The sequence below is a fragment of the Malaclemys terrapin genome, chromosome 1 (assembly GCF_027887155.1).
Source record: "Malaclemys terrapin pileata isolate rMalTer1 chromosome 1, rMalTer1.hap1, whole genome shotgun sequence".
Taxonomy (NCBI): Eukaryota; Metazoa; Chordata; order Testudines; family Emydidae; genus Malaclemys; species Malaclemys terrapin.
Window position 1 is genome coordinate 305,795,755 of NC_071505.1, and position 18,888 is coordinate 305,814,642.

The following is an 18,888-nucleotide window of genomic DNA, read 5'->3' on the forward strand; positions in this document are numbered from 1 at the left end:
CAGGGAGGGTTGGATGAGGCAGGAGTCCTGGGGGGGCTTTCAGGGGGCGAGAAGCAGGGGGGATTGGGGGATAGGGGGCAGGGGCCGGGCCACGCCTGGCTGTTTGGGGAGGCACAGCCTCCCCTAACCAGCCCGCCATACAATTTGGAAACCTGATGTGGCCCTCAGGCCAAAAAGTTTGCCTGCTCCTGCTCTAGTGGCTAAAGCTAGGCATCTAAGTAAAACACATCTGAAAAACCAGGCTATTTTAATTTAGATGCACACCTATAGGCACCACCGTTTGAAAATGTTGCCAATACTGTAGATTTATTTTAAAAAACTCATGGTATTAGGTGTTTTCCTTAACGTCTCTGCTTCTGGAATTATGAGATTATGAATGATTCTCAACTTTCATTAAAATAAGTAAGTTTCTAGCTGTCATAGTTGGAGAAAGATTGGAAAACAACCCCAAATACTCAAAAACCAGAAGGTAAATAATAAAAAACCTCTTTTTTTTTTTAAATCACATGATTTTGAAGCCAATCTCATGCTTTTGGGGAAACTGACTCATGGGTTGTTGTTTTTTTGAACACTTAGGACTGACAATATTGGATTGCTTTTATGTAATTCCACCTCTCTTTGTAATAAAACTACAAAATGAAATAAACAGTTAAAAATATAAAAAGCACGTGAACACTTTCCTTCACCCCCCTCTCTCAAAACAGACTGGAAAATGGGTAAATACAGCTGTTGCTACATGAGATAACAGGAAAAGGAAAATGTTTGGGGACTAAAACAATAATTACATCCAGATCTGGTTCATTTAAATCTCAGATCACAGTCACTCTGAAAGCAGCTCATAATAATTTCTCACTATCAGTCTTCTACAAACTGTTGTAAAAAAATAAGTAATAGCCTTAGAGTACAAGGTGTGGTCTGTTTTGTATAATATATTTGGGCCTTTGTGGCAAGTGTGATTTTAAAATATCTTTTCTAGCCATCTGATTTTTGGAATACATGGCAATGTGTAATTTAAAGTACTGTATTATTTTTCTCCAGTTTTTCAGCCCTCAACATGCGATTTACATCTGATTAGCAATGTTTACACTCATGGTGCAGTTTATATGAAAAAAGAAAAAGAAAAATCCTTGTCAAGAAAATACAGACTGTCCTGACTACATGTTTGATACAGCAAGTCTACAAAAACACAACCGAAGGAAAATAAAATACCACACCTACTATACAACTTTTCAGACTCTCTCATTTTCAGTATGGAAATTTGACTATATTGTAAACAAACTGCTTTTGCAATCATTTAAAGCCATACGAATTATAATCAAATATACAAGAAATGTTTCAAATTAAACTTTGTACAATTGACTCAAAGAAAATTGTTACAACCAAGTTATAAATCTCAGAAAATAGAAGCTTAAAATGGAAACATTAACAGACCCGCAGCAATACAGCAATGTGAACCAGAGGTACTTTCAAATAATTAAGTTGGGCCTTATCAAAGGAGCTGGAACTAAGGGTGGTACTGCACCCCCTGGCTTGAAGTGGTTTCCATTACATACAGGTTTCAGAGTAGCAGCCGTGTTAGTCTGTATCCGCAAAAAGAACAGGCTGCTACTCTGAAACTTGTGGCACCTTAGAGACTAGGGTTCACAGTTTGGTTCAATGGGTCTCAGTACCCCCGCTATACAAATTGTTCCAGCATTTCTGGGTCTTATCTATACTTAACAGCCACACTGGTACAGGAAAAACATTTTTTTTTTAACAGGTGGTATAAGATTATTCCCATTCAGTGCATAAAAAGCTGTACCAGCAAAAGTACTCTTTGACCAGTGTAACTGCATCTACGCTAGGATTTTTGCCAGCATAGCTATGTCATACCCAAAAAATTACCCCTCCCAACCGAAATAATTATGCCAGCAAAACTTTGAAGTGTAGACCTGGTCTTACTGGTTTTAGGAGATGGGGGGGGGAGGGAGCGAAAACTACCAACTTCTTTTTCCTACCAGAACTAAATAAGTCACTTTTTGGAACATGCAGGGATACATTGCAGGATGCGGGACAGACACAGGAAAGCTGGGTTGGGAGGCAACAGAACAGGCCGCACACTGACATGAGTCACAGTTCTGGCTTAGATCCCTCTTGTGGAGAGTTGGGTATTACAGTGGAGTTGGGATAGTTATTTTTCTCTTATGAGTTTGTAATCTATTATCAGTTACGTGCTAGTGTGCTCAGCACCTTACAAGATACAAATAAAGAGCCTCTACTAGACATTTATACCATTGTGAGTATAGACAAAAGTATCAACTCCAAATCAAAACTACAAACAGTTCAGGCAACTCATAACACATTAAGGCAAGAGATTTGGGTGCCTACATCCGGGATCCTAAGTCCAAGTTTAAACAGTGGCCTGATTTTCACAGATACTGAGCACTGACAAATCCCACTGAAGTTAGAATACGAGGTGCTCAACACCTTTGAAAATTAAGCCACTAGTACTTTAGTGCCTGAATGTGGATTTGAGACTAACTTTAGGCACTCAGCTTTCACAATTTTGGCCTCAGTTAATTTCCAAAGGCAAGTGCAACCTAAGTTTTGAGAAGAGACAAACCAATTTAACAAATCACTGAGTAGGTGCTTCTCCCTCTGTACTTGAAAGAATCATGTAATTTTTGCATGGTTAGTTTCCTTCCCCAGAAACAGGATCATAGATATTCCTACATGCAAGGTGCAGAAAGTTTGGGAGCAGATTCAAACTGGGAGGCCACCGAGACATAGGAAGGGAGGGAGAAATGTTAGTCTCTAGGAATGAGGAAATCAAAGTACCATTCAAAGTCCACTGCAATCCCTAACTGCCCTGCTTATCTTTGTATGCAGTGTTGTTAGACAATAACATTCATGGACTGCACAGAGACACTGGATTTATGGTTTATTAAAACAACCTGTAACCCACTAATACCTTATTCTTTGTCCTATGACTGCAGAGGTGCTAACAGACCGCTCAACCTTGAATGGCCCCTTTAGAATATGTGCTAACTACCTATGCTAAGTTTCAGAGTAGCAGCCGTGTTAGTCTGTATCCGCAAAAAGAAGAACAGGAGTACTTGTGGCACCTTAGAGACTAACAAATTTATTAGAGCATAAGCTTTCGTGGACTACAGCCCACTATATGCATCCGAAGAAGTGGGCTGTAGTCCACGAAAGCTTATGCTCTAATAAATGTGTTAGTCTCTAAGGTGCCACAAGTACTCCTGTTCTTCTTTCTACCTATGCTAAGCAATTTGTTCCACCTTGTATTCAGGGCCCGCTCTGAATACAACGCGCAGGGGAGGGCGCCAAGCCCGGCCGTGGGCCGCTTTCCCCGACCAGCCGGAGCGCCAGGGGGAGGGCGGCGAGCCCGCTGCAGCTCCGCTGGTGGCCAGAGCCCCGGAGGATGGCGGAGAGCCCGGCCGGGGCTCCGCTCTCCCCGACGTCCAGAGTGCCAGGAGGAGGGCAGCGAGCCCGCCGTGGCTCCGCTGGCGGCTGGAGCCCCGGGAGGAGGGCGGAGAGCCCGGCCGGGGCTCCGCTCTCCTCGGCCGGGGTTCCACTCTCCACGGCGGCCAGAGCGCCGGGGGCAGGGTGGAGAGCCCGGCCGGGGCTCCGCTCTCCCCGGTGGCCAGAGCGCTGGGGGAGGGCGGCGAGCCTGCTGCGGCTCCGCTCTCCCCGGCAGCCGGAGCACCGCGGAGAGGGGGGCGAGCCCAGTCACGGCCCCACTCTCCCTGGCGGCCAGAGCGCCGCGGGGAGGGCGGTGAGCCCAGTCGCAGCTCCGCTTTCCCCGGCGGCCAGAGCCGGAGCACCACGCCACCCCCCTCCAGGTGCCGCCCCAAGCACAAGCTTGGTGGGCTGGTACCTGGAGTCGGCCCTGCTTGTATTTAGCTGTGACCCTCAGAGTACCTTTCCCAGACCCAAAGAGCTCTGTGGGGCTCGAAAGCCTCTCTCTAACCAACAGAAGTTGGTCCAATAAGAGATATAGCTCCCCCACCTTGTCTCTCTGTATCTTTGAACACTCAAAAACAGGGGTTCTGTTTCTTTTAGTTTCTCTCTGATTTGTAGAACTTCCCCCCCCCCCCACCTTTATGATAAGAGTTTGCTTTGGACTTGACACACCTAACTGCAATTTTTACTGTTTCCAAACCTTCCAAGTCCTGCTCATTTAGAGGTCCCTCATTTCAGCCGAATTGTAAAGGCAGTTTTGGTTTAAATATTATGTTCTTTTGGTTGAAACAAAACAATTTTTTTCCAATAGGCCATTTGACAGATCTGCTGGCCCCATCCAAAACCACTGCTCTTATTTGTACACTCAAATCCCAATGACTTTCAATCACTATTTTACAGACCTCCATAAAACGACATGGCCACCTTCCCCCACTCCTCCCAGTGCCAGAGATCATGGTGCCCTTTACCCCAGGGTTTAGAGCCAGGACCACCTTTCCTCTCTGGGCTGCAGCTCTTTTAATTACACTCCAGAGGGAATTCTGCATCAAAATATTAAAAATTCTGTGCCAAAAATTCTAAAAATTCTACACCTAGTATTTTAAAATTCTGCAAAATTCTGCATATTTTGTCAATAAATAAATGTGAAGGCTCCGGCCAGGGCCGGATTATGACATTCTGAGGCCCTAAACTATGTCAAGTGTAAAGAGGCCCCATACCGTAAAAAAAATTTTTTTATCATCACAGAAAGGATATTAAATATATAAAGACGAAAGCTTTATATTTGCATATATACAAAGGCGAAGTTGTAAAAATAGAACAATAATCTAAAACAAATGTATTGTAATATGCCTGTTTGCATTATAAAATAGTTTCAAATTAACATATTTTCATCTGATTTCTTAATTAGTAGATATGAAAACTTTATATCTACAGCAACACAAAAGCAGTTAAAGTTACACAGACCAGCTTACTTAATGGAAGCAGTGCAACCTGTAGTAGGTCTGTTTACACATCACATTAATTTTAACACAGAAATCTAAAATATTTTCTTCTGTGATTTTTGGAGAGCAAAGTCATTGATGATGTCCTAAAACGATAAGCTACAAAGTTTGTCACTTTCAATGCACAGAATGCTTAGGGCAGATTGCCTAGAAAATGCTGCAAGAAAAGCTGACATCTCTCTTTGTGTTCACTTCTCTTATCCTCTGTCTCCCTCAGGATGACTAATCTCAAATAAATACCTTGGGCACACAGAGTGACAACAAGGGTATGTCTACACTACGGGATTAATCTGAATTTACAGAATTTGAATTTTGGAAACAGATTGTAAAAAGTCGAATGTATGTGGCCACACTAAGCACATTAATTCGGCGGTGTGCATCCATGTACCGGGGCTAGCGTCGATTTCCGGAGCTTTGCACTGTGGGTAGTCATCCCATAGCTATCCCATAGTTCCCGCAGTCTCCCCCACCCATTGGAATTCTGGGTTGAGATCACAGTGCCTGATGGGGCAAAAAACATTGTCGCAGGTGGTTCTGGGTACAGCCTCACCCCTCCCTCCATGAAAGCAACGGCAGACAACCATTTTGCACCTTTTTTCCTGGGTGAACACTACAGACTCCACACCACGGCAAGCATGGAGCCCGCTCAGCTCAAGACAGCAGTCATGAACATTGTAAACACCTCGCGCGTTCTCGTGCAGTTTATGCTGAACCAGGACCAGAAAAACAAGGCGAGGAGGAGGCGGCGACAGCAGCGCAGCAACGAGAGTGATGAGGACATGGACACGGACACAGAATTCTCTCAAACCGCAGGCCCCGGTGCTTTGGAGATCATGTTGTTAATGGGGCAAGTTCTATCCCTGGAACGCCAATTCTGGGCCCGGGAAACAAGCACAGACTGGTGGGACCGCATAGTGTTGCAGGTGTGGGACGATTCCCAGTGGCTGCGAAACTTTCGCATGCGTAAGGGCACTTCCATGGAGCTTTGTGACTTGCTGTCCCCTGCCCTGAAGCGCCAGAATACCAAGATGAGAGCAGCCCTCACAGTTGAGAAGCGAGTGGCGATAGCCCTGTGGAAGCTTGCAATGCCAGACAGCTACCGGTCAGTCGGGAATCAATTTGGAGTGGGCAAATCTACTGTGGGGGCTGCTGTGATGCAAGTAGCCAAAGCAATCACTGAGCTGCTGCTACGAAAGGTAGTGACTCTGGGAAATGTGCAGGTCATAGTGGATGGCTTTGCTGCAATGGGATTCCCTAACTGTGGTGGGGCGATAGCTGGAACCCATATCCCTATCTTGGCACCGGAGCACCAGGGTACCCAGTACATAAACCGCAAGGGGTACTTTTCAATGGTGCTGCAAGCACTTGTGGATCACAAGGGACGTTTCACCAACATCAACGCGGGCTGGCTGGGAAGGGTTCATGATGCTCGCGTCTTCAGGAACACTAATCTGTTTAAACGGCTGCAGCAAGGGACTTACTTCCCGGACCAGAAAATAACCGTTGGGGATGTTGAAATACCAATAGTTATTCTTGGGGATCCAGCCTACCCCTTAATGCCATGGCTCATGAAGCCATACACAGGCAGCCTGGACAGGAGTCAGGAGCTGTTCAACTACAGGCTGAGCAAGTGCAGAATGGTGGTAGAATGTGCATTTGTCTGTTTAAAAGGTCGCTGACTCACTCAGATTGTTACTGACTCACTCAGAACTCAGCCAAACCAATATCCCCATTGTTATTACTGCTTGCTGTGTGCTCCACAATCTCTGTGAAAGTAAGGGCGAGACCTTTATGGCGGGGTGGGAGGCTGTGGCAAATTGCCTGGCTGCTGATTACACGCAGCCAGACACCAGGGTGATTAGAAGAGCACACCAGGAAGCGCTGCGCATCAGAGAAGCTTTGAAAACCAGTTTCATGACTGGCCAGGCTACAGTGTGAAATTTCTGTTTGTTTCTCATTCATGAAAACCCGCCCCCTTTATTGACTCATTCTCTGTAAGGAACCCACCCTCCCCCTTCCCCCAGCTTGCTTTCAAAGGAAATAAAAGTAACTATCGTTTAAAAATCACTTATTCTTTATTAATAGATTATAAAAAAAGAGGGAGAGAACCCAGGTGGGGTTTGGGAGGATAGGCGGGAAGGAAAAGGTTAAAAAAAATGACAGCCTTTTGCTTGGGCTATCCACTGGAGTGGAATGGGAGGGTGTACGGAGCCTCCCCCCCCGCCCCCCGCGTTCTTACACATCTGGGTGAGGAGGGTATGGAACATGGTGAAGGGGGTGGGGGGTTATACAGGGTCTGTAGCGGCACTCTGTTATCCTGCTGCCGTTCCTGAAGCTCCACCGGACGCTGGAGCATGTCTGTTTGCTCACGCAGCAGCCCCAGTATTGCATCCTGCCTCCTCTGATCTTCCTGCCGCCACCTCTTATCTCAACCATCTCTCCTCTCCTCACGTTGGTCCCTCCTGTCCTCACATTCACTGGCATCTTTCCTATACTTTGAAACCGTGTCCTTCCACTGATTCAGATGAGCTCTTTCACTGCGGGTGGATTCCATGATTTCCGCGAACATCTCGTCTCACGTCTTCTTTTTCTGACGCCTTATCTGAGATAGCCTTCGGGACGGAGGAGGGAGCCTTGAAAAATTTGCAGCTGCTGGAGGGAGGGAAAAAAGGAGAGAATTTTTTAAAAAGATACATTTTACAGAACAATGCTTATATTCTTTCACGGTGACCAACACTATTCACATTACATAGCACATGTGATTTCTGTGCAAGGTCGCATTTTGCCTCTTAATATTGAGTGCCTGTGGCTTTGCTGCTAGAGATCACAGACGCAGGTCCGGGCAACAGAATTCGACTTGCATGCAGCCATGGTAAGCCACTGTCTTTCGGCTTCTGCGCCCTCCTTTCCTACATACCAAGCAAAGCCCGTTGAGTGCTGCGGTTTTCCTGTTAACCTTCAGCAGCAGAAAACAAACTAACCGCCCTTCCCCCCCCAAATCCAATTCTCTGGATGATCACTTTATCCCTCCCCCCACCGCGTGGCTGGTATCAGGGAAGATCCCTGCTAGCCAAACGCGAAAAGCTCTGGGCCAATTCCACACCCCCCCGCGCTTGGCTAACTGCAGGGAAGGATTTCTTTTCAGCCACAGGCAAACAGTCCAGTAGGAACGGCCACCTCTGTCCCCTTAATTAAATTCCTGTATTTCAACCAGGTTACCATGAGCGATATCACTCTCCTGAGGATTACACAGCGAGATAAAGAACGGATGTTGCTTGAATGCCAGCAAACACGGGGACCATATGCTGCCAGGCTTTGTCATGCAATGATACCAGATTACTTGCTACTAACATGGCGTGGTCAAGTGTCCTACCACGGAGGACGGAATATGGCTGCACTGCCCAGAAACCTTGTGGCAAGGCTTTTGGAGTACCTCCAGGAGAGCTTCATGGAGATGTCCCTGGAGGATTTCCCCTCCATCCCCAGACACGTTAACAGACTTTTCCAGTAGCTGTACTGGCCGCGAATGCATCCCAAGTCCTCAGGGCAAAGTAATCATTAAAAAACGCTTGCTTTTAAAACAAGTTTTATATTTTAAAAGGTAAACTCACCTGAGGTCCCTTCCATAGGGTCATGGTCTTGGATACTGGCTTGGGAGGGTTGGGAGGGTACTTCAGTCAGGCTGAGAAAAAGATCCTGGCTGTTGGGGAGAACGGAGTGCTGTGTGCTCTCCGCAAGCTCGTCGTCCTCCTCCTCCTCTTCCCCGTCCGCAGAATCCTCAGGTGTAGCTGATGAGATTACCCCCGCCTCGGAATCCACGGTCAGAGGTGGGGTAGTGGTGGCGGCCCCCCCTAGAACTGCATGCAGCTCGACGTAGAAGCGGCATGTCCGCAGCTCTGACCCGGAGCAACCGTTTGCCTCCTTGACTTGTCTGAGCTCCTTGACTTTCACACGGCACTGATCTGAGTCCCTATTGTGGCCTCTCTCCATCATGCCCTTGGAGATTTTTTCAAAAGTTTTGGCATTTCGTCTTTTTGAACGAAGTTCTGCTAACACTGAATCCTCTCCCCATATAGCGATCAGATCCAGTACCTCCCGTACGGTCCATGCTGGTGCTCTTTTTTGATTATCGGCCTGCATGGTTACCTGTACTGATGAGCTATCTGTGATCACCTGTGCTCTCCACGCTGGGCAAATAGGAAATAAAACTCAAATGTTCGCGGGGCTTTTCCTGTCTACTTGGCCAGTGCATCCGAGTTCAGATTGCTGTCCAGAGCCGTCACAATGGTGCACTGTGGGATAGCTCCCGGAGGCCAATACCATCGAATTGCGGCCACACTAACCCTAATTCGAAATGACAATATCGATTTTGGCGCTACTCCGCTCGTCGGGGTGGAGTACAGAAATTGATTTTAAGAGCCCTTTATTTCAAAATAAATGGCTTCGTTGTGTGGACGGGTGCAGGGTTAATTCGATTTAACACTGCTAAATCCGAATTAAAGTCATAGTGTAGACCAGGCCAAAGCTATATGCGTGAAAGAGGAAAAAAAAGGGACTGGTAATCTCTGAACAGGCATTGACAAAGTGAGAAAAACTAGCCTATATTTAAGCATATATAATGACTATTATAGGCCTCAATAGCTTATAAATCAGGGGCTCTCAAACTGGGGGGTCAGGACCCCTCAGGGGGTCCCAAGATTCTTACATGGGGAGTTGTGAGCTGTCAGCCTTCACCCCAAACACCGCTTTGCCTCCAGCATTTATAATGGTGTTAAATATATTAAAAAGTGTTTTTAGTTTATAAGGGAGGCGGGGAGATCACATTGAGAGGCTTGCTATGTGAAAGGGGTCACCAGTACAAAAGTTTGAGAACCACCACTGTAAATCATATAGTAACTCCTCACTTAACGTCCTCCCGGTTAATGTTGTTTCACTATTAGGTTGCGGATAGGGTGACCAGACGTCCCGATTTTATCGGGACTGTCCCGATATTTCCTTGTTTGTCCCGCGTCCCGACCGACATGCGGTCGGGACACTGGACAAACAAGGAAATGCCCCGGAGCCTAGAGCCCGGAAGTGCTCACCCCCCCCCCCCCTCCGCCCCGACTCCACCCCCTCCTCCCCCGATTGGCTCCCTCCCCGAATTCCCGCCTCTTCCCCGGGCTCACCATTCCTCCTCCCTCCGCAAGCGCTGGAGGGAGGCCCGGGAGACGCAGGGGAAGCGCGGGGCCGGGGTGAGTAAGAGTCCGGCCTGGTCCCGAGCAGGCAGGACTCAGTCGGGTGGTTGGGAGAGGAGGGGGGCGGCCCGCGGTGCCAGGCGGCGGCTGTTCTCCCCCCCGGGCAGCGGAACTCGGGAGCAGCTGCTGCTGCAGCTCCCACTGCCGCGGGGGAGGAAGCGGCCATGGCGCTCCGCGGCTGCGGCGCCTCCGAACCCCCCGAGCCGGTGCCTGCTGCGGGGCCCAGCAGCGCGTACGCTGGGCCCAGCCCCTGGCCAGTCGCATCTGGGCTGCTGCCCAGCTGGTGCTATCCCGCGGCGGCCCCGGGGCGGAGGCATCGGCCGCCCAGCCCCGTTCGTTCCCCTGCGGGACGGGGGGGCTGGGGCCTGCTGCCCCCACTCCGGGGCCGCCGCGGGATAGCACCAGCTGGGCAGCAGCCCAGACGCGCCTGGCCAGGGGCTGGGCCCAGCGTACGCGCTGCTGGGTCCCCGCAGCAGGCCCCGGCTCGGAGGGTTCGGGGGCGCCAGAGCTGCAGCCGCGGAGCGCCATGGCCGCTTCCTGCCCCCGCGGCAGTGGGAGCTGCAGCAGCGGCTGCTCCCGAGTCCCGCTGGCCGGGGGGGAGAACAGCCGCCGCCTGGCCCCGCGGGCCGCCCCCCTCCTCTCCCAACCACCCAACTGAGTCCTGCCTGCAAGGGACCAGGCTGGACTGTTACTCACCCCGGCCCCGCGCTTCCCCTGAGTCTCCCGGGCCTCCCTCCAGCGCTTGCGGAGGAAGGGGTTTTTTTTTTTTGGCCCCGCCCCCCCGCGTCACCCCCCCCCCCCCCCCCACGCATCCCGATATTTGTCTTGGGTGATCTGGTCACCCTAGTTGCGGACCTATTAGAGAAGTTCTGCAATGTTCCCTTATAACGTTGTTTGGCTCCCCCGACTCTGCCCACCCGGTGCTCCTGCTGGGGACCGGGTCGGGGCACGAGGGCAAGCCCCCATACCCCTATCCCAACCCCCAGCAGGAGCCCTGGGCAGGTAGAACGGGGCAAGGCCCCGTGCCCTGACACCGCTCCCCGGCTGGAATGCTCGGCGGGCGGAGCAGGGCAAGCCCCCGTGCCCTGACCCCACTACATGCCTGCCTCAACCAAGCTTCACAATCATTGGTGTGTAAAGTTTTAAATAATTTTAAACAATTTAATACTAATGCTGTATATGTATACAGTGTCTTTTGCCTGGCAAAATATTTCCCTTGGAACCTAACCCCCCCTTTACATTAATTCTTATGCGGAAATTGGATTTGCTTCACATCATTTCGCTTAAAGTTGCATTTTTCAAGAGCATAACTTGGACGTTAAGTGAGGAGTTACTGTGTATGCACATAGTTTGAAATAACTTGCTCACCAAGTACTCAGAATATTTTGATATATATGTATATCTTCCTTCACTTCTCTCAAAACCCTCTATTTATCCTTTCGTCAGCACTCTCTGATATTTATTGTGAAGGTTCCCAAAACTGAAGGAGGGAAGCCAGCACAAGTGTATCCTCCTCAAGATCCACTTGACCCAAGTCCATAAGATGATCAGCTGCAAACTCAATCATGTGAAGCATGGATAGCGCATGAAGCAGAAAACGGCATGCACACTAAAATACACAATTGTACATATGTACAGACCAAAAGAAGAAAACACACTAACACTTAAGCAAATTAAGGAAAACAGGAGCGAAGGCACTATATGACTGAGCATGCTGGACCGTAAACAAAAGATGGCAGCCTGCCGGCTATTACCAGCCAAGGGGGATGCTAAACATGACGTCACTCCTAGGGCAAGTCCCATACCAGCATGAGCTTGGCAGGATTGCTTCACGACACTACCGTCTCTGACCTCACATTTTTCCAGATTTTATCAGCAGTGATATTTATTTAAATAAGTTATGAAGGCATGGTCAGAATTTCACCAGCAGCACCTGGCCAACAAAACACTACCCTAGAAGACTGATAGCAGACATACTCCTAGAAATACTAATTTACAAGTGCAATTATCGGGAGGGTTTTCAGCCCTGGCCTCCCGCCTGTCAATAATGAACAATTAGTGAAGGGTAAGGGTATTTGTCATATTTGAACAAAAGTGTCTATATTTAAAGAGAATCTTCTTTTTCCCATATCTCCTTTATTTATCAACTGATTTTGATAAAATTTGAAGTGTTTTTTCTTTTTTAGAAGCCCCTCATATTGTGAGGCCCTGAGCTGTAACTTAGTTACTTTATGCCTTAATCTGGCCCTGGCTCCAGCATGGCAGAAGGGAGCACAAGCCACTGGGTGCACAGAGGTGGGAGATCACCCTGCAGCACCCCTGGGACACGAACTCAGCGATGAGGCTACACCTGACCCTGACACAGCACGAGGGTCGGGATTGCCCCAGAAACACCCTGGGGCCCTGCCTCTCCATGCCAGGTGCACCAAAATAGTGAGCGAGCAGGACAGAGTCTCGTACGCCCAGCCCTGATCCCTGATCCAGGTGTGGAACAAGCAGGCTCACTTTGGTGGGATCTGAGTGTAGAGGGGCTTAGCAAGGGGGGGATCCAGGTGTGGGGTGAGAAGGTTCTGTGTGGAATGATTGAAGGGTCCAGGTGCACGGGGGATCAGGATGCACAGGGGCTCATTGCGGGGTTCCATGTGCCGAGGAATGGGACTTTGCAGGGGGGTCCAGGTGAACTTGGTTGGGGCTCAGTGGGGGTGTCTGGATGTGGGGGATGAGGCTTGGTGGGGAGGGTTGAGCACTGGGGGAGTGGAGCTTCGTGGGTTGGGGCTCAGTGGGGTGGGGGTCAGGGTGTTCCAGGTGCAGGGGATGTAGGGCTCCTTGGGGCACAGATGCTGGAACTAGGGGTGCTGCCACAGCCCCTGGCTTGAAGGGGTTTCCATAAGATACAGCATTTACAGTTTGGTTTAATGGCTCTCAGCAGCCCCACTATACAAACTGTTCTAGCACCGCTGCATTCGGGTGGGGGTTTGAGTGTGGGGGGGCTCAGCAGGGGACTTCTGGGTGCAGGGGACTCTGGATGCAGGGGGTGGGGGTTAGGGTGCAGTAGGAGGGTTCAACATGCACAGGGGTTGGCGGATGGGTGAGCAACTCCCCATACAGTGACCCCTTCCTGCGTGGCTAAGTAGTGATGGGGGCAGGAGGCCGGGGGGAGGGGAGGGTATGCAGAGCTTCCTGCAGCTGGGTGAGGTTTCTGGGAGGTGGGTCTGACCCAGCTGCTCCTTGCAGGAGAAGAGGAAGTCCCATTCTTCCCCCATTTCCCCAGGACTAGCAGCTGAGCCTGGTGCAGGGTAGGTGCTACTGGCTGGGGCGTCCCCAGCCCCATGCTCATTTACCTCTCCGCCAGCTACTCCAGGCCCCCGAAACTATGAATCTGCGCAGCTGGGGAGAGGTGTGACTGCTCTTGCAGCTTCCCTTTGTTTCCCCACCATTTCTCTGCAGGGGACATGAATTCTGCATGCATGCAGTGGCGCAGGAGTAGAATTTACACACGCCTTATGCCCTTTGTCCCCATCCTCCCTGCACTCTGAAGCTGCGGTGCTGGACATGCTCTACATGCCCAGAGGGTACGAAGAGAAATTAAAAAGGCTGGGACTGTTCAACTTGGAAAAGAGACATGATAGAGGTTTATAAAATCTTGACTGGTGTGGAGAAAGTAAGTAAGGAAGTGCTATTTAATCCTTCACATAACACAAGAACTAGGTCACCCAATGAAATCAATAGGCAGCAGGTTTAAGAAACAAACAAACAAAAGGAAGGATTTCTTCACACAACACAACCAACCTGTGGAACTTGTTGCCAGGGGATTTTGTGAAGGTCAAAATTATAACTGGATTAAAAAAAGGATTAGATAAATTCATGGAAGTAGATCTATCAGTGGCTATATCCAAGCTAGTGAGGAATGCAACCCCTGCTCTGGATAGCCCTAGCCTCTGCCTGCCAGAACCTGGGAGAGACGGGGAGGGATCACTAGCTGGTTGCCTGCTCTGTTCATTCCCTTTGAAGCACCTGACATTGGCCGCTGTTGGAAGCCAGGATACTGGGCTACCTGGACCACTGGTTCTTACGGTACAAGCAGCACCCACATCTGTCCCCTAATGCCCCACCATTGCACAGGGCAGGGGAAGGGGCCCAGGGAGATGAAGTCTGGGGCAGGGAGTCTCCCTGGTAGGGCCCCCAGCCCAGCGAGGGAAGGTTGGCGGGGCCCCCAACAGGACATGTAGCGGCGCTGCAGCGGGAGGATCCGGGATGGGGCTCCCGGAGCGGGCGGGGCTCGGTACCTCTTGAAGTGGCCGGTGAGGCGGCAGTGGCGCTGCCCGTCGTGGTGCAGGGCGCCATCGCTGAGCACGGTGAAGCCGCCGGCGGGCCGGTGGCGCGGCGGGCGGAGCACGGCCAGCTGGTCCCCGCGCAGCTGGAAGCAGTCGGGCTGCAGCACCAGCAGCTGGCGCAGCGGCAGCAGGGCCAGCTCGCAGTCGCAGGTCCGCGGGCCGCGCAGCTCCCCCGAGGAGATGGGGCTCGGGCTGGGCTTGGCCATGGAGAGGACGCGGCAGCACGCGAGACGGGAAACTGGCCGGGGCTCGGTGCGGACGGCGGGGTTGGGGAGCCGGGCTGCTCCCGCTGGATATATCCCCCTGCAGGCTCCGCCTCCGGCTGGAAACAACAGCCAACAAGTGCTGCTCTCTCCCGCAGTGCCCCGCCTGGCTCCACAGTCCACCCGGCCTGCGCCACAATGACAAACAGCCCAACCCCCTCACGTCCTCGGCCCGGCTCGCCCTATGCACTTCTGCATTGCCCCCAACGGGGCCCTCCCCCCGTACACTCTCCATTGCCCTCAGCTGTGCCTTGCGCCTCACATTTTCCTCACCCCCTCTCAGCAGCTGCGTTCGTCCCCTCACATGCTCTCCAGTGGGGCACAGCCAGGCCCAGAGGGCCCTGGTGCAAGAATAGGGCCCTGTCCTGCCCCTTCATGAGTATGAAATCTAACATTTTGCTTCCCTTTCCCATCGTGGAAAATCAGAACATATACCCCTCTTATCTGTACAAGATGTAACTCATCTGCACACAGAAATGTTCTGTTTACACAAAAAGAACAGGAGTACTTGTGAGACCTTAGAGACTAACAAATTTATTTGAGCATAAGCTTTCATGGGCTACAGCCCACTTCTTGCATCTGAAGAAGTGGGATGTAGCCCACAGCAGCCCACGAAAATTTATGCTCAAATAAATTTGTTAGTCTCTAAGGTGCCACAGGTACTCCTGTTCTTTTTGTGGATACAGACTAACACGGCTGCTACTCTGAAATCTGTTTACACATTTATACAGAATGCTCAGTGGCAGTGATGTAGTGCTAAATTTTACAGTGCAGGAGCCTTGCAGAAGTTACCTCACATTGGTAATTCTGTCCCAAGTGAGATAATCTCCCAAATTTTGTATGAGATATCATAAGGTAAAGCACCCATATTGAAAACCTAACAGTTTTCCAGCAAAATTTTATCTAATTGAAAGTGTGCACAAGAGACTTCACATATTCGTAATAAATACATATATTGTATCAACATAAAACATCTGTAACTCAGCTTTTGGATGCCAAACTTTAAAATAAGTAGCAGGGCACATCCAAAGCAGGCATGTAGTTAGTCAAAAAGTCCAAGGTTTTCAGTCCCCAGTGTATGACTCTAGTTTCAAGTTAGTACAACACTATGGGAACTAAATGCATGGAGTTACATAGCTACAAAAGGGGAGTAATTCAATGGGGCTCAAGAACCCACAATTTTGCCTATGAAAAAAACTTGCAATCTGAGCACAAAGATCATTTGCTTTGCATTCATCAATCATGTGGCTGGGCATCAAATGCAAACAAGTGTTGTCACAAACATTCAGACCACTTTTGAAAATGTGGTCTCTGTGTCACAGAAACCAAACAAAGGATCCATACTGCCATGCAATTAAAAACAAACTACATCCTCAGTGCTTTTTGGTGATAATGATAACTAGTCCATTTTGCATTACTAAGTCAGGACCTTATGTTACCAGATTTGCCCCTTACTTTGGAGTACGCTCATTTATTCGGGTTACTTTTCTGGGGAAGGGGATTCTGTAATCCTATCAATGTACTGCTTGTGTCACTTGTGTTTTCATATGGAGCTCTACTTCTCCCTTCTGCAAGTCCCCTCCCAATGGAGCTATCCTGCAGGACCTAGGTTCCCTAGGGCTGGGTTTCTCCAGCCCCATAACTGGATGAACACCCACACACCTACACATACATTAACAGAGCAAGTCTGAGCGGACCGGGTCAATCAGCACTGTCAAGCTGACCCCTTATATGTCTCTGGACTCACTGGGCTGGATGAAGCAGCACTTTCAAGCTGACTCTCCTTATATGCCCCTGGGCTCCATGGGCTGGGTCAAGCAGCACTTTCAAACTGTTACCCTTATGCATCCCAGATTCAGCACGTCCCTATCCCCACTCTCACATCACAATTGTACTGGCAGTAACCTACTTGATGAGCAAACCCCACAGTATTTTGGGCGCTGCAGGGATCTTTAGCTTAGGTAAAAGAAGCGTTGCTGTAGAGTGAATGGGGGAAGCTAAAAACACAAACGAGTAAAGTTCAGCAAGAGAGAAAGAAGCAACCAAGTTAACCATAAAAGTTATTTATTGAATAATAGTGATAACTACACCAAGAGGACTAAACCAACATAACATACATGATTAAAGGTTAATATCTAAGGCAGACAGGAAAACGAAGAGAGAGAGAGAAAGAGAAGGTGGTCTCACCGCTCCCTGAAGCTTGAACTGGTTGGAGTTCCCAGATGATGGTGGTAGCTGAGGGTCCTGAGGGCAAGAGGCAGGCAGAGTCCCCAGCATGATCAGTGAGGAGATGATGGAGTTCCAGTGGAACTGATGCCTAGTTTGGATCTAAGCATCAGAACCCTGACTAGAGGGTGAGTAGGGATTTTTGTAGAGAAAATACAATTGTTCAAGGGAGAACAACAGATTTGTTTATAGGTAAGCTGATGACTCAAGGGTTTTCTTTAGACTAGACAATAGGAGCTGATCACTCTTGGCTATGGGTGGTGTTTTTTTCCAGGGAACTCACAATGCAACTAGGCTGCTTCAGTATTTGGATATCAAATAAGGATTCGTTACTAGAATTGGTCTGATAACTGCTGAGCTGGGTGTGTGCAGACATAGGTTCATTAGCATCTGGAGCAGAGATTCCCAGGATGCAGTGCTTCCCTGCTTTTTCTGGTCCCAGAATTCAGTGTGGTTCTCTGTTCTCCATTCTGTATGTAAATTGAGATGTCTTCCTGTCCCATCTTTCATGCAGATGAGGCTAGGGGAGTTGTCTTTGCTCTCCATTCTGTATGCTCATGGAGATGTCTTAATCTTGTCACCCTTGTCAGGAGGGGTCTAGGGCCTTGGCTACACTTGAGAATTCACAGCGCTGCTGTGAAGTGTGAGTGTAGTCGCGCCGCTAGCGCTGTGAGAGCACTCTTGCAGCACTGCAAGTACTCCATCCCCCCAAGGGGAATAGCTTGCAGTGCTGCAGGCACTGATTACACTGGTGCTTTACAGAGCTGCACTTGGGGGGGGGCGTTTTCACACCCCTGAGCGCAGCAAGTTGCAGCACTGTACAGTGCCAGTGTAGCCAAGGCCGAGGTGTGTCTCCCAACATCCTTCACTGCTCTCTGCAAGTTTTTTTCCTCTGATGGGTTTTGGTTTAAGCAGAGGCTGGGGGCGGGGAGGTGTCTTTCATGTGTCAGGCTGGATACTGCACCCTGGTTCCCCAAGAACACAGAGGTGTCTGGTATCACTTATGATATGTCTGTTTCCAGACCATAGAAATGTTACTTGATCTAGATAAAAAGACCAACATCTATAGCATCTTCTAAGTACCTATAAGGGTACATCTACATTGTGTTTTGAAAACCATGGCAGCAAATCTTAGAGCTTGGGCCTACAGACTCAGGCTCATGGAACTCGCACTATAGCGCTAAAAACTTCTTTATAGACATTAGGGTTGAGCTAGACCTCAGGCTATGAAGCCTGGGGGACACGGGGTTCAGAGCCCCAGCACCAGCCTGAACATCTGTACAGCTGTTTTTAGCACTGTTGCATTAGATCTGGGCTCTGTGACTTGCTAACACAGGTTTAAAATGCAGTGTAGACATACTGTTAGTACACACACATTTCAGATAGGGTTTGATTCTACTCCATATGGGGCCAAATTTGGTGGTATGTGCCAGCTATTTTTGAGCCACTCCATAACCCAATTTAACTTGCAGATCAGACCCCACCTTTACAATGGTTTTCCATTGTCATGATGTCGCATAGGAGCTAGAGTGCACAAGGGAATCTAGGCTAGTTAGGAGAAAAACATTCTAACTGAGTAAAAGGAGATTAACTCAGGGGCTGCTTCCCATCTGCTCCTAGCAACTCTCCCTCCACCCTCTGGGGCTGGGCACCCCTGCCTCCTGCAACCCTTCCTCTGGAACGGCTTAGCTGAACCATAGTGGGACCTGTCCACTGCCTGTGAAACTTCCCACACTCCACACCCCCAGCCCGCACTCCTGTCTGGCCCCCCGCAATCCCCGGTGTGCTTCTACACCTTTCCACTTGAGCTCCTCACTGTTGAAGCGGTAACTTCACCGTGGTAAGTCGACAGCTGATGCTC

The 18,888-nt window shown here is 49.6% G+C and overlaps 2 protein-coding genes across 2 annotated transcripts in view; both read right to left on the minus strand.

The window, feature by feature from the left end:
• Positions 1-14,842, minus strand: part of MEDAG (mesenteric estrogen dependent adipogenesis) — a 28,727-nt gene extending 13,885 nt beyond the window's left edge. Inside the window, exon 1 of the mRNA XM_054015358.1 lies at positions 14,491-14,842. Within this exon, the coding sequence (XP_053871333.1) occupies positions 14,491-14,744 (254 nt within the window). The 5' untranslated portion in view covers positions 14,745-14,842. The remainder of the gene's footprint in view (positions 1-14,490) is intronic.
• Positions 7,107-9,590, minus strand: LOC128829895 (uncharacterized). Its single transcript, XM_054015359.1, has 2 exons — positions 8,579-9,590; positions 7,107-7,619 (listed from the first exon to the last, which is right to left on the minus strand). Exons 1-2 carry the CDS (start codon positions 9,105-9,107, stop codon positions 7,543-7,545), a joined length of 606 nt encoding a protein of 201 aa, XP_053871334.1. The 5' UTR covers positions 9,108-9,590; the 3' UTR covers positions 7,107-7,542.
• Positions 14,843-18,888: the final 4,046 nt, after the last annotated feature.